Source organism: Ceratotherium simum, chromosome 18, assembly GCF_057802395.1.
Source record: "Ceratotherium simum simum isolate JZ-2026a chromosome 18, ASM5780239v1, whole genome shotgun sequence".
In the NCBI taxonomy this organism is placed as follows: domain Eukaryota; kingdom Metazoa; phylum Chordata; class Mammalia; order Perissodactyla; family Rhinocerotidae; genus Ceratotherium; species Ceratotherium simum.
Genome location: NC_141917.1, coordinates 29,615,640 through 29,628,841, shown reverse-complemented (window position 1 = coordinate 29,628,841; position 13,202 = coordinate 29,615,640). Strand labels below are relative to the sequence as shown.

The window sequence follows — 13,202 nt, the reverse complement described above, 5'->3', positions numbered from 1 at the left end:
TGTAAAGTAATATTTATCTCTTAGGGTTATAGTAAGAATTAAATAAAAGTATATCTGTAAATTGTCTGATGCATAGTAGGATCTTCACAAATATTAATCCTGCCTATCCATCCATTGCTTCCTTCCTTGTGTGCCATATTTTCAGAGTACTCTTGTCCTGCACAACAATCAGGTTTAGAATAAATACCAAATAAGATAAAATGATAGCCCCCAGATAAGATATAGTAATCAATTCTGAGTGTATAATAAAACCTATTTAAATAGAATTGACTAGCTCTGAGGATAAAAAAAATTGAACATGAAAATCAATTTGCATAATTAAGATTTTCTAAACCAGAATATTCTACACTTGGAAATATTGGTTGTATATGTGTATTTTCAGTATTAAAATTACGGTTTGAATATAAGAAAAGAATAAATTGCTTTTGTGTTATAGCCATTGTTTAACATCCTGGTATAATAATTTTCTGAACATATGCTAATGGCATGACTTAATTTGTTTCCATAAGAAATCTGGATATGGTGCATATCCTAGTCTGTGAAGTATTGGGCATATGAGCTTCTTAGAAAGAGAAATAAGTACTTCTTAAAGAAAGGCAAATGGAACTCTGTAACTTGCCATGATAACTAATAATAAAACATAGGCTTTTTTGAGGAGGAGGGGTGACAATACTGAAGAAAAATTTATCTAAACATTTACAATGTGAAATAACGCTTGTCTTTTTGAAAATCTACTTTTATTAGTTTGGGAACTCGTTGTTTGAATCTGCTTGGTTTCCAGCAGTTCATGGGAGATAATGATATGACATCAGACTTAGTTGATGAAGGAAAAGAATTAATTAGACGAGGTAAGATTTGTCTTTTAAAATAAATGAAAGGAAAGTGCTAAGATTGAAAATATAAAATTAATGTTTGTATAATTTATAATTTTTAATCTATCTGAAGATATAAATTAATGTTTTTTAGCTAAAAATCTACATACAGCCTTCATAGCAAAAATAATTTGAAAACATAAATGATTGTTTCATCTGTCTTTAAGAAATTCTGGGGCAGTAATTATTAGTATGTCTGCAACTAAATAATGCCCTTGTATGGTGTTGGAGTCATTTTCATGTTTGCCTTGAAATAGATTTGCCAAGTTCAGTACAACTATAAAACTCATTAATTTAAAGAATCAGCAGTTTAATACTACATAGGAAATCATTCAAACCAAGGCTGGTGTTTAGAATGTGATGATCATTAACAACCTGTTAGAATACATGGCACTCTACTAGACTCTAATCTCAAAACTGAATGTATCAAATTTCCTGATGTTCAAGTGATGGTAGGATAGGGGAAAAAGAAAAACAAAACTTGAGTTTTGGGACATTGGTTCTTAGACATTCTCCCTACCTGGCTCTGGGGCTTTTGTCTGGTCATTAGTTAAATATAAGCCAAAATGTGTTGTGGCTCCAAAATAAAGTGGTGTAGCCTTCACATGCTCTCGTAGGAAGGTGGCGTCTAGTTGATATAATAGTTCTACTGCTTTTTGCATGAATTAGACCTCATCTGGAGTATCATATCCAGTTCTGGGTAAGATTTTCAAGAGTAAGGCTGATAAGTTAGAAGGTATTTAGAGAAGGACAGTCAAAATTATGAGTCTGTAGAGCATATATCTTACGGAAAAAAACCACTGAGTATATACCCTGAAGAGAATAAGAGAGGAGACCTTTATGCAGAAGGAAGAGAAGTATGAACTTAATTTAGAAAATAAGACGTAAAGAACAGAGAAGTTACAGAGAAGCAAATTTCAAGTCATCTTGAGAACTTTTTCCTCACTGAAACTGTTAGACAGAGCCTGAAGGCTGTCTCCAACAAAAATAGAGACAGTATTCTAGTTAGGAGACCTCTAAGGTCTTTTCCAACAATAACCTATTACCTTTGACTTTGTAGTAATTTAAAGGAAATTGATCATAGCCTGATACCTTTACTTCAGTTACTCTACATCTAATTAAACCATGTCATACCAAATTTGAGACCACTTTTCTGTCTCTAGAGAAGAGAAAAAGACAAAGGCAAGAAGAAGGTGAAAATCGAAGAAGAGTAAGTACAGTATTTATTAAATTGCTGTAACCTAAAGATTAATGTGAAATATCATAAGAATCTTACTGATTTAGAATAATTGGCTGAAGACCAAAGAACACTTGGAAAATGACATAGGACATATTTTTAAAGAAAGGTAATTTTAATGCTTTCAGATGTACATGCTAGGTGTCCTGTACTAAAAAGTCATTAGTATTACATTACTTCATGTCCAAAATCCAGCAGTTTCTTGCCTGCTAGTAAGCACCTTGCCTAGGTGCTTAGTAAATATTTGTTGAATGAATGAATGAATTCATGCAGTCTTGCTCTTAAAATGGTTTTGATTGCTTTAGAATTGTTATGCTTTTTTTGTTATATGACATTAATTGTATTCTTCAATTTTTCTTCAGTCTTCTATTTGCTGAGGCAAACTAACCTCCTCCTAGAAGGAATAAAGCAAAAAATTAGAAAAATCTAGTCACAATTACCACAAATTTTCAATATCTGGGTGTGTCTATACTGGAGACACGAAGACTTAGAGGAGACATGATAGTTGTCTTCATGTATTTTAGTGTGTGTCGTGTAAAGGGAGTCTTGTTCTTTATTTCAGAAGGCGTAACTAGAACCAAAGAATGGAGGTTACTGGGCATAGATTTCACCTCTCTATGAAAATTTCTAACTTCTGCAGTTTAGCAAAATTTCAATGGGCTACTCACACATAGAAATTTCCACGTCATCTAGTAAGAGAACCAAAAGGCATCTGGCATGGCTATTTTAGAATGAAACTTTGCACTGCATGGGAGGTTGAATTAGGTGACCTCTAATGTTCCTTTCAATTCTAAGAATTTAATGAGTAGAATCCCGTTTAATGTAGTTTTACTGCAGTTAAGACTATGCACAGTTCCATGTGAGACATTATCTAATTATGTTTGTATACAACTTTAATTTTGCTATTGAAAATGATTTTTCAGGTCTATAATATCTATAGTTTATTTGGGTAGAAGCAAGTTTTGTTAACATCTCATTAATTATTATGAGTTCTCATAACTTTTACATGGTCAAGTTAAGCTTATTGTAGTTGTAATATTGCTTTGACATTTTAGATAGAACAATTGAATAACTTAGAATAATCATGGCTAGCAAAAATGTCTATAAAGGTGTTCATTTGTAAAAGTTAAGTTGAGAGACTGTATTAAAATCATGTAGAGATAAGAAAAATTACTGACCTCTGATTTTTAAAGGCCCTATGCTAATTATACTGACAATCTGATAAATTTCTGATGAAAAAGAATTAAATTATAATCGGTTGACAATGATGAATTATTTTCTGCCTGTGAGTTCTTTTGTTATGTATTCATTTGTATTTCTTTCCTAGGAATGGAAAGAACGTTATGGGCACAATAGAGAAGATTCTACTAGAAACAGAAATGTTCATATTGACCCAAAAGAGTCAAACTTCTCAGATATTAGTGCCAATCGATGTAAGTAGTTTATCTACTAGTTCTCTTAGAAATTTTCTTCTTATGCTTGCTTGCGTAGAGACTGGGAATTAGGATACCCATACAGAAATGCCTTTATAGACTGTAAATGTGGCTCTGGGTGACTTTCCTATTTCATCTCTCAGTGTATAGAAGGAAGGGGAAACTCAAATATGCATTTTGGTGGGAGAAGGAGAAAGTGGGACAACAAATGAATAGTAGTATTTGTAATACCCTAAATAATATCAGTACTTATCCCAGGCATGTTCTAGGCAGGTGCTGATTTCTACTATTTATCTAGGGTTTTTTTTCCACTTTTATCTTAGTAGATATAGGCTATCTGACACATATAGATCAAATACTTTCCCAGGTATACAGGGATACAGAGAAAATAATTTTTCTGTCCTTAGGACGCTCATAATTTGGTGAGGGACTGATACCAGGTAGAAGACATTTGCCAGTAGGTTGGGTTAGGAAACCTCCTCACATCCTTGGCCATGCCATCTACCCCTCGGGAGGTGGCAAGAAACCTGTTTTTGCCCAGGACCCTGCACTGAGTAGAAGGTAGAGGTTGTTTGTCTTTGGGGGAGATGTAGGAATGCTAAGAAAGTAGAAGGGTGCATACCTGATGCTGAGGGAACTCAGCTCAGGGGATGGAAAAAGAGTTCTTTATTGGGAAAGGATTTCTGTGATAAAGAAATACTTAACTGAGTATTTAGGGACAAATAGTACTTAGCCAAGTGAAGGTGTTTTAGGCAGAAGAAAGAATGAGTGACATGAGAGAACCTTTAGGGAAATGCAAGTTTTTCTCTGTGACTAGAGCCTAAGGTATAAGGAGCCTAATAAGGGGGGAGGCTACAGAGGTAATTGGGAAACAGATATTATCGTGCTCAGAAGTTTAGATTTTATCCCAAAGATTCCAATCTGGAAAGCAGCATGCTCCGATTTTTGGTTTAGAAAGATAAATTTGATGACAACATAAAGTATGATTTCTAGGGAAATGAGACTCAGAAACCACTTTAATGTCTGTTTTGGTAATGCAGTCAAGAAATGATGAGGCCTAAAATGAGCAGTGATCCTGGAGATGAAAGGATGTGTTTGAATGAGATTTAGGGTAGAAGAAATAGCAGAGAGCTCAAGTTTTAGTTAAAGCTAAGAAATAGAGGGAGTATTCTACAGAGAGATTTGGAAGCTTGCTTACCGTGGAATAGAGGTTAACAGAGTGGAAAGATCTAGAGAATGGGAGAATGGTTAAGAGGAGGAAACACAACACCTTAGGATGATGAGTTAGAGAGAACCTAGTGTATGGTAGGCAACCAATATTTGCTGAATGAATGAGAGAAAAGAGAAGGGCAGAGTCCAAGATGGCAAAAATGTAAGATATGATGGAATTGGCTTGCCTGCAGTTTTCAAAAGGAACTATATCATGAAGTTCTTTTGAAGTATTGGACTGCTCAAAACAGCATTATGAAAATTTAGGTTGTTGATGAAGAAAGCCCCATCCATGTAGAAAAGGGAGAGTGAGTGCCCTAGATCTGTACTGACCAGGATGCTAACCATTAGCTACATGTGGCTATTGGGCATTTGCAATGTGGCTGGTGCCCCATGTTGAAATGATAATATTTTGGATATATTGGGTTACATTAAATATATTAAAATTAATTTCACCTATTTCTTTTTACTTTTTAATGTAGCTGCTAGAAAATTTAAAAGTAAATATGAGGCTTATATTTTATTTCTGTTAGACATTGCTGCCCGAAACTCTTGTCTCATGGAAAAAAGACTCAGGCCTCTCTTGAAGAGCTCGAGTTGACTACACCTTAAAGAAAATCCTAGCCAATAAATGAGATGTAGCAGCCCCTGGATTCACTGTGAAATCAACTGAAACTTGAGTTGATAATGAACAATTTCACTGTTACGATACCATAGTTAAATATTAATTCTGATTCATATTATTTAAGTCTTTGCACTGTAGCTGCATCTGAGCTTAAACTAGAGACAAGAGAGAACTTTTCTTTGTTATTTTCTATCATACTATTTATCGTTTTCATTTGATTTTTAAGGAACCATATAGTTGTCTTAATACTTTTTTAACAATCAAAATTCAAATCCTTTGTAATCTTGACTTTTCTTTCTGTGAGTCCATGGACTGTGACCCATAAAGACAGTAGAAAATTAGACATATTTTTTTCTTCTTTTGCAGCAGCATCCAAATATACCAGAGCTAATAATAGGACTGAAAGGGACCGAATAGAACTCCTCCAAGACGCAGAACCTTTGGATTTTAATGCAGCAGCATTCACTGATGATCCTCTTGAATCTGAATCAGAAAGGTAAGTTCCAGCTGTATCATTTTGGCTCCAGCGTTCCTCTGAAATTTTAATAACATACTGACATGGCTAGATAAACAAACACAAGGAAAATGTTCATCTTTACTAATAAAAAGCATGTTAAGCAACCTTTGATTCCTTTTTATACCTTCAAATGCTTTTATATTTTAAAAATTGTAGCAGCCAGTGATGGTAATTGAAATTGATATCTTCATAAACTACTAGTGGTATTAGAAAGAAGAATTGAAATCAATAGTAAGAATCTTAACAATGTTTATATGCCTATTTCTAACAATCCCATATATGAAATTTATCATATTTGGCAACAGCTACATAGCTATGGCTAGGTGTCAGACACTATTCTAAGCACTTGAACAATGATGTTGTATTTTATGGTTGTAAATCCAGTTGGATTTGAATCCAGAGAGGTTCAGTAACTTATTCAGAGTCATACAGCTTGTAAATGGTAAGTGAGGCATTCAAACCCCAGGACTCTTGCTACAGAGTCTGTGCTTTTAGCCTCTATGCTGTGTGGAAGTAATTAAACAAAAGCAAATATATGCATGAAGATATTTGCCATAGTATTGCCTATAAATAGCAAAAAAGCTAGAATATTCTATTTATATTCAACAATCAGGAGTGGATCTCTTAAGTTCCATCATGTGTTTTATATCGTCCCACCCCTTTCTTTTTACATGTCTTACCCTGTCATATCTGTATGCTAGGCTCTAAAACAGTTGTTGCTTGATTTATAATTAAGTAAATCCCTTTGGGATAATATCCTTGGAGAGTAAGTTTCTGCGTTCAGCTACTGAATAGATTTTACAGTGCTTATAAATTATGTAGCCACTTCCTTTTAATGTGTCCTTGTTTTTCTCTCCTCCTTTATTATTTTTGATGCCTCAGATCACTTCTTTATCCACCTTTCAGGTATCAGCCTGGTGGACGATACCTCTCGATGTCTCACTGCAGAATATTTGATGATGTTTAAGGTCTGAAAGAATTTATAGAATAACTAACCAAGATCAACACAGCAGTTCAGTCTTTATGAACATCTATGTGCCCTAAAATTTACACTGTACTCTCAGTGAAAAGTGTCAGGATCAAAAAGGCACTGAAAATTAATCACATCTTAGTAATAATAGTTTATCGTTCATTAAGTAGAGTATCATCTTTTCTGATAGGATTTATTACATACCATTCCTGAAGTGTCTGCCTTAGAAGTATAGTTACAGTGGAAGGATTTAATTCATGATAAAGATCAGTATATGTTGAGAACATGTAATTCAGTTTGTTTCAGATTAATTTTTTTCAGGAAAGTTGTTTTAAAGGTCCAAGGAAGCCATAAGTCATAACTAAATAACATTACAGTTTTATTATTGTGATTTACATTTTTGCTGTTTCTAAAGAATATGTTAATCCTATATTTCCCAAAGAGATGGAGACCTCAAATAATAACCGTATTTACAAAACCCATGTCTTAAAACAAGTCTTACTTACCAGACGTGACTGAATGTAAGAAAGCTGTTTTTCGACTCTGTATGCAAATCAGTGAGGTTTTTGCATGTATAATAATATTCTACTTCAACTGATAGCATGTTTAGCATGTGTATTAAAATTGGGTGATGTATTATTCTTTCAGTCTTTGGTAGTAACTGGAAATTGTCTTATGCTTTTGGTATTGCTTTGTAAAAGATTTTCATTTCAGAGAGAAATGTTCACCTGTATTATTTAGCATATTGGTTTAAGTGTTGATCATTCTATTCAAGGAGAATCTTAAGCATTAGTGGTAAATAGTGGGTTTTTTTTAGTAGCCAAAGAGTCCCACAAAATTCTCTAATTTTTAAAGGTGCCTATTTATGCTTTTTGAAAAAGAACATCTGGTTATTCAAACGTAAAAATTGAATCCATTTACTGTATTACTAACACTTAAATTGTGGTTTATAGAAAACAGAACACTATATTAGAATGGAAATGTGTAATAACTTGTTCGTTAAACATGCTTGTTACTTTAAATTGATTTTTTTAACCTTTGTGTTTAAGCCAAAGTTAGGTATTATATTTTAAGTCATCAATATTTTATTGCACAGTGAATATAGTTGAGTACAACATGCTTGCAGAGAATTTTTTTATGTTCCTGAAATGTTTGCAACTCCTAGAGAATCCATGCTATGGATTCACCCAATGGTGACTATACTTAAGCTTGCCCATGACAGTCCCAGTTTAACACCTATTATCTTGTGTAATTTTTAATAGTGCTTACTTTCACTCTTAAGTATCTCAAAGATGAATTATATAGTCATCCTAACAATATGATTATATGTTTCTTGAAAGTAATCTTTCCCTGAATCATAATTTTAAATTTTTTATTTTTCTCTGTACTTAGGGTTTTCATGTAAAATTTTTAAAGACACAGTTCTATGCAGATACTAAAAGGAATAGTGTATCATCTTAATTATCTGATTTTCTTCAATTTTTATGATCTTTAAGATTAGATCCCCTTTAAAATAATTATCAATGGATACATTTTACTCTCAATTGAAGGTCAGATAGACTGCCCATTTGGTGACATACACACACACAGCCACAGCCACAGCCTTTTATTGTGAAGTGTGAGTAGAGACAAATAGGCCAAGAGCAGGAGATAAGTTAATACTGTTTGTAATTTCATGATTGACCATCGACCTTCGGCAAATCGTGTAACCTTTCAGTGCCTCAGTTTCTTCATTTGCAAAATGAAGATGATACTTGCTATTTATCTACCCATCTACCTCACAAAACTATTGTGAGGATTTTGAGTTGATGTTTATATACTGGAGTTTAAACAGACAAAATAAGCTATTAGCTGTGCAGTTTTTCCTAGTGGTTCTTGAAGGTGTTGGATGGGGAAATGATCAACCTAGAAAGGAGTCTGGTTTCTTATTATTACAGAGAAGCTTACAAGTCCCCAAAGCAAAACCTCTTTTTGGAGTAATTCATCAAAAGTCCTGTGAAAATAGTATTGTTTTATTATTTAGTCTTTGGGTTTACTTTGGAATATCTTCCTTAAGTATAATGTTGTTTCTCATCAGGTTTTGTCATGAAACTCAGATGCTGTTGTGGAAGTAGAAACAGGAAAAGAGAAGAAATTATCCAATTACTTTTATAACTTATAATGTTCTAAGGTAAATTGATAGGAATGTGTAAGGGAATGTACTAATTTCCTTTATTATTAAAATTTTTATGATTATAATAATTAAAGTATATCTAATACTTTACAAACAATATAGATCCCTTTATGACTTTTAAGTTATTTCCAAAATAATTTTTGGTGTTTAAGTGATCCTGAGTATTCAACTTTTTAAGCAGAATTTATCTTACAAGATTTTATGTATGATCATATAGAATGGTTACCTGGCTGGGTAAATTTGAGTTCAGAAGGTAATGATTTAATCCCTGATGACTAAGGTTGTTACTGGGAACTCAGTTAATATTTGTTAAGCTACTTTGTATAAAAAACTGTAGTAAGAACAAAAGGTTTCTGTTTTGAGAAGCTTATTAAAATGTAAGGACATCTACTGTAAAACATTACTACTGAATTCATATACTTTACATGCAAAGTACATTTCTTGCAGAATTACTTCTGGCAATTACCTTTTGGTGTCTTTCTTATATAATAATAGATATCTGATTAAATTTTCTAAGTTATTTTTTAAAATAATTATTAGGGAAGGATATTCAGTAAGCCAGTAATTCAAAATAACCATTACAGAAAGTAATAATTAATAGTCTATTAATGTCATGAATCACCTGTAAGTTGCTAATTAACTTTTGTTATTACATCAATAATTTGTTATTATCAATAGAACATTTTTATAAAAGTAATTATTAAAATAAGAAATAAAGTATAAGCCTTATTAGAATTTGCTCTCCTACCAAATGAATACAAGGGCTTTGGAATAGTTTCATCACAGAAGAGGCCCTCATTTCACAAGAGTGGTAAGAGCTAAATCAAAACACTCAAGAGTTTTCCATTTATAAAGAGTAGATGAGAGAATGACAATCCACACCTTCAAAAAGAAATGCTGCCAATTGATTTGTTTTTGGACTCTACTATTTGGTTAGATTATCAGTTCTTAAATTTACACCGATTATGTACCCAAATGAAATTAAATGTGGAATGGAAAGTCAATGTGTTTTTTAAGGTATATTTCAACATATTAATGAAAAGATTTCATTTATGTGCAATGACAAACGTCAATTTTTACACCTTTAATAGGTTTAGGGAATGCTCTTGATGGTGTGTTGGTTACCATTTTAAAGGAAAAATAAACTCTCCATAATTATAACTCACACTGTTCAGTAATATGAGTTTTGTACTTGTGATTTGAGTGGACCATGCCTGAAAATCACAAGGATAAGTATACAATCGGCCTTCCATAGAAACGGGTTCCACATCCATGGGATTCAACCAACCGCGGATCGAAAATACCCCTATACTGTGTTTCAACCCGCGATTGGTTGAATCCGCAGATGTGAATCCATGGATTCAGAGGGCTGACTGTAGGTACTTGAGCATCCGTGGATTTTGGTATCCTCAGGGTGTCCTGGAACCAATCCCCTGCGGATAGCGAGGGACGACTGACTGTATTTGCACTGAGGCAAAAAATGTCCCTGAAAAGTCTTAACGTACTTGAATCTCCAAAGTGTAATGGATTGTATTGCATTAAATGCTAAATGTTAAGAAGTAAACGGATTTAGAGTTTTATCTTTCCTTTCTTTTCTTCCTCCCTTCCTCATTCGTTTTATACCTTCCTTCCTTTCTGAGGCCTCTCTTTATAGTATGACTTCTAATGTGCTGACAGATTTTTCTTCTGTTTCTTTTGTGTGCACAGTTGTTTTTGATGATCAGTACACTGAAAAGGAACTAGTGATGGCTACAGTTCCCACTACTTGAATTGCAGCATTGCACCTAAAGTAGTGAAACAGATTTTGCTAGATAACTAAGCATCATCTAAATGTAACTGTGATGTGTGCTGGCTCAATGTATTGGAGGGCACTTCAGTAAAATGAATGTTTGTCAGTGTAATGTTTTGGCATAAAAATGGATTTCCAAAAACAGTGATTGTTAAAAAAATGAAACAAAACATTTAAGAACTTGGAGACTTTTTTTATGAAAAGGAATTCATAAATAATAGACATCATCGTCAAAGGTTTCATTAGGAGAGGTTGGAATAATATCAGAGGGTTACAGGAGGCCTTCTAAAATGTGAATCGCCTCTGTGTAAGGTACTTCTTTCCAACTCAGCGACTTTTTCCTGCTCAGAGACCTGGAAGACCAGGTAGTATTATTGCCCGTCCCAACTCTTAGAGACTAGGCCCTGTGTGCCATCTCCCCCGGCAAAGCAGGCACTAGCCCTGCCCCATCCCCAATCCCGTTGCAGTGGGAACATGCTCTCACTTCTAATTCCTTTCTTGCTCAGCCTGGTTATCCTAAAATTTTATTTCCATTTTCAAAAGATTTGTCCATTGAGGTTGGTTGAAGCATTGCTATAATTTTAAATTTGTTAATGAAGCAAGAATATTGGCATGTTCCTCTTACTGATATCCTAAAAGACATTTGTTTTTAACACACTCCCTGGGGAGAATAACTTTTTTCCCCTGAGAATCTTTTCTTTTGTGGTTATCTTGATCTCAAATCATTTTGCAAAAGGAGATTTTTACTGTACCTAGTGCAAGAGTGGCTTACTATGGCAGACATATGTAGAGTAAAGTCATAATTTATTAATCTGACTATACAACACAGTTTTGAGTTGATGTTATTGACATAAATTTTATCAACCTAGTCACTTAGAGATGTATTTCTCAAAAGAATTCTGGCTGATATCTTCCCTACTTAGTACACCAAGTTGTAGGGGAGAGACTGTGTATTTATTTTTTTTTAAAGCAATCCAATGGATTTGTTTTTGAACATATTTTGAAAACAACTTGAAGGATTTTTCTCACTTTAGAAGGTAGAGAACATGTGGATCTGTCTTTTAAATTACTGTAATCTAATATATATTTATAAATTATAGCATTGAAAAAAGAGCTCTAATATTGATGTTGTTACTTCCTAGTATTTAATTTTTATAAAATGTTTTTCTAAGTAACCTAATTGTAGTATTGCTTTTAGGTAGTTTAAAAATCTTTCTCAAATAAGTTCTGCCCAGAACCTATTTCCTTAGGGCAATATTCTAAAGTTCAGTAGTCCAGTGTGAATTTGAAATACTCCTACATCTCTTCAGTATTTTTTTATATATACCAGTACCCAAGCAAAGTATACCAAAAGCCTAATTTCTGTGTTGCGTTAATAAAGTACTTGTTATTTATCTGATTCATTGGACAGGTGAAATAGAAGATGTCTTTTCAAATGTGCATCTGATCATAATTTTTCAAAATATTCATTATGTTCATTTTTGGTGCATGATGCCACATTTCTCTTTAATCATCCCTTACAAGCTGATATATAGTGACAAATGTTTTCCTCTCTGACCAATAGGTTGTAGATTTAACTTTTTCTCTATGGATTCTCACTACATTTTCAAATATGTATTTGGAAAAAGCTGCAAAGTGCTCCTTATAAGTAAGTTAGCATCTTTGGCCTTATCTATGCATAGTGTTCTCTCAGTTTGGTTTTGAAAAACTCATGGATTTGCAATTGCTTTGTAGTATTTTAACTTATTGTGGTGTAATGAATTTTTTGAAATGTTTATTTGATTAGCTGTTAAAATATAGGAAATTATGTAGCTTTGCATGAAATAAAGTACACTTCTATAAGTTACTAAGAATTTTTCTGATTATTTATGTATTTTACTTCATACCATCTTTGAGATTAAACTCTTTTAAGTTGACTGAGACATTCTTTGTTCCTTATAAATTTATTAACAGATGTTATGAAAAAAATGTTTTAAGATAATTAAATACATGTCCTTTAGGTTCCACATTACTTTATCCTGTGTTTATAATTATTTATTTATTTATTTTTTTGTTTTGTTTTGTTTTGTTTTTTATTTTTTGTGAGGAAGATCAGCCCTAAGCTAACATCCGTGCTAATCCTCCTCTTTTTGCTGAGGAAGACTGGCTCTGAGCTAACATCTATTGCCAATCCTCCTCCTTTTTTTTTTCATCCCAAAGCCCCAGTAGATAGTTGTATGTCATAGTTGCACATCCTTCTAGTTGCTATATGTGGGACAGGGCCTCAGCATGGCAGGAGAAGCGGTGTGTCGGTGCACGCCCAGGATCCGAACCTGGGCCGCCAGTAGCAGAGCGCGAGCCCTTAACTGCTAAGCCACCAGGGCCAGCCCTGTGTTTA

General features: G+C 33.5%; 1 protein-coding gene across 9 annotated transcripts in view; it reads left to right on the top strand.

The window, feature by feature from the left end:
* LMBRD2 (LMBR1 domain containing 2) overlaps nt 1-12,741 on the top strand; it is a 44,602-nt gene extending 31,861 nt beyond the window's left edge. For 3 of the 9 annotated variants that reach the window (XM_087443188.1, XM_087443186.1, XM_087443187.1), the window contains 5 exons: nt 745-848; nt 2,036-2,082; nt 3,437-3,542; nt 5,743-5,872; nt 6,776-12,741. In XM_087443188.1, coding sequence (XP_087299314.1) covers nt 745-848; nt 2,036-2,082; nt 3,437-3,542; nt 5,743-5,872; nt 6,776-6,860 — 472 coding nt within the window. In that variant the 3' untranslated portion in view covers nt 6,861-12,741. The remainder of the gene's footprint in view (nt 1-744; nt 849-2,035; nt 2,083-3,436; nt 3,543-5,742; nt 5,873-6,775) is intronic. The other 6 variants (XR_015555095.1, XM_087443189.1, XM_087443192.1 and 3 more) reach the window with 6 other exon arrangements.
* Nucleotides 12,742-13,202: the final 461 nt, after the last annotated feature.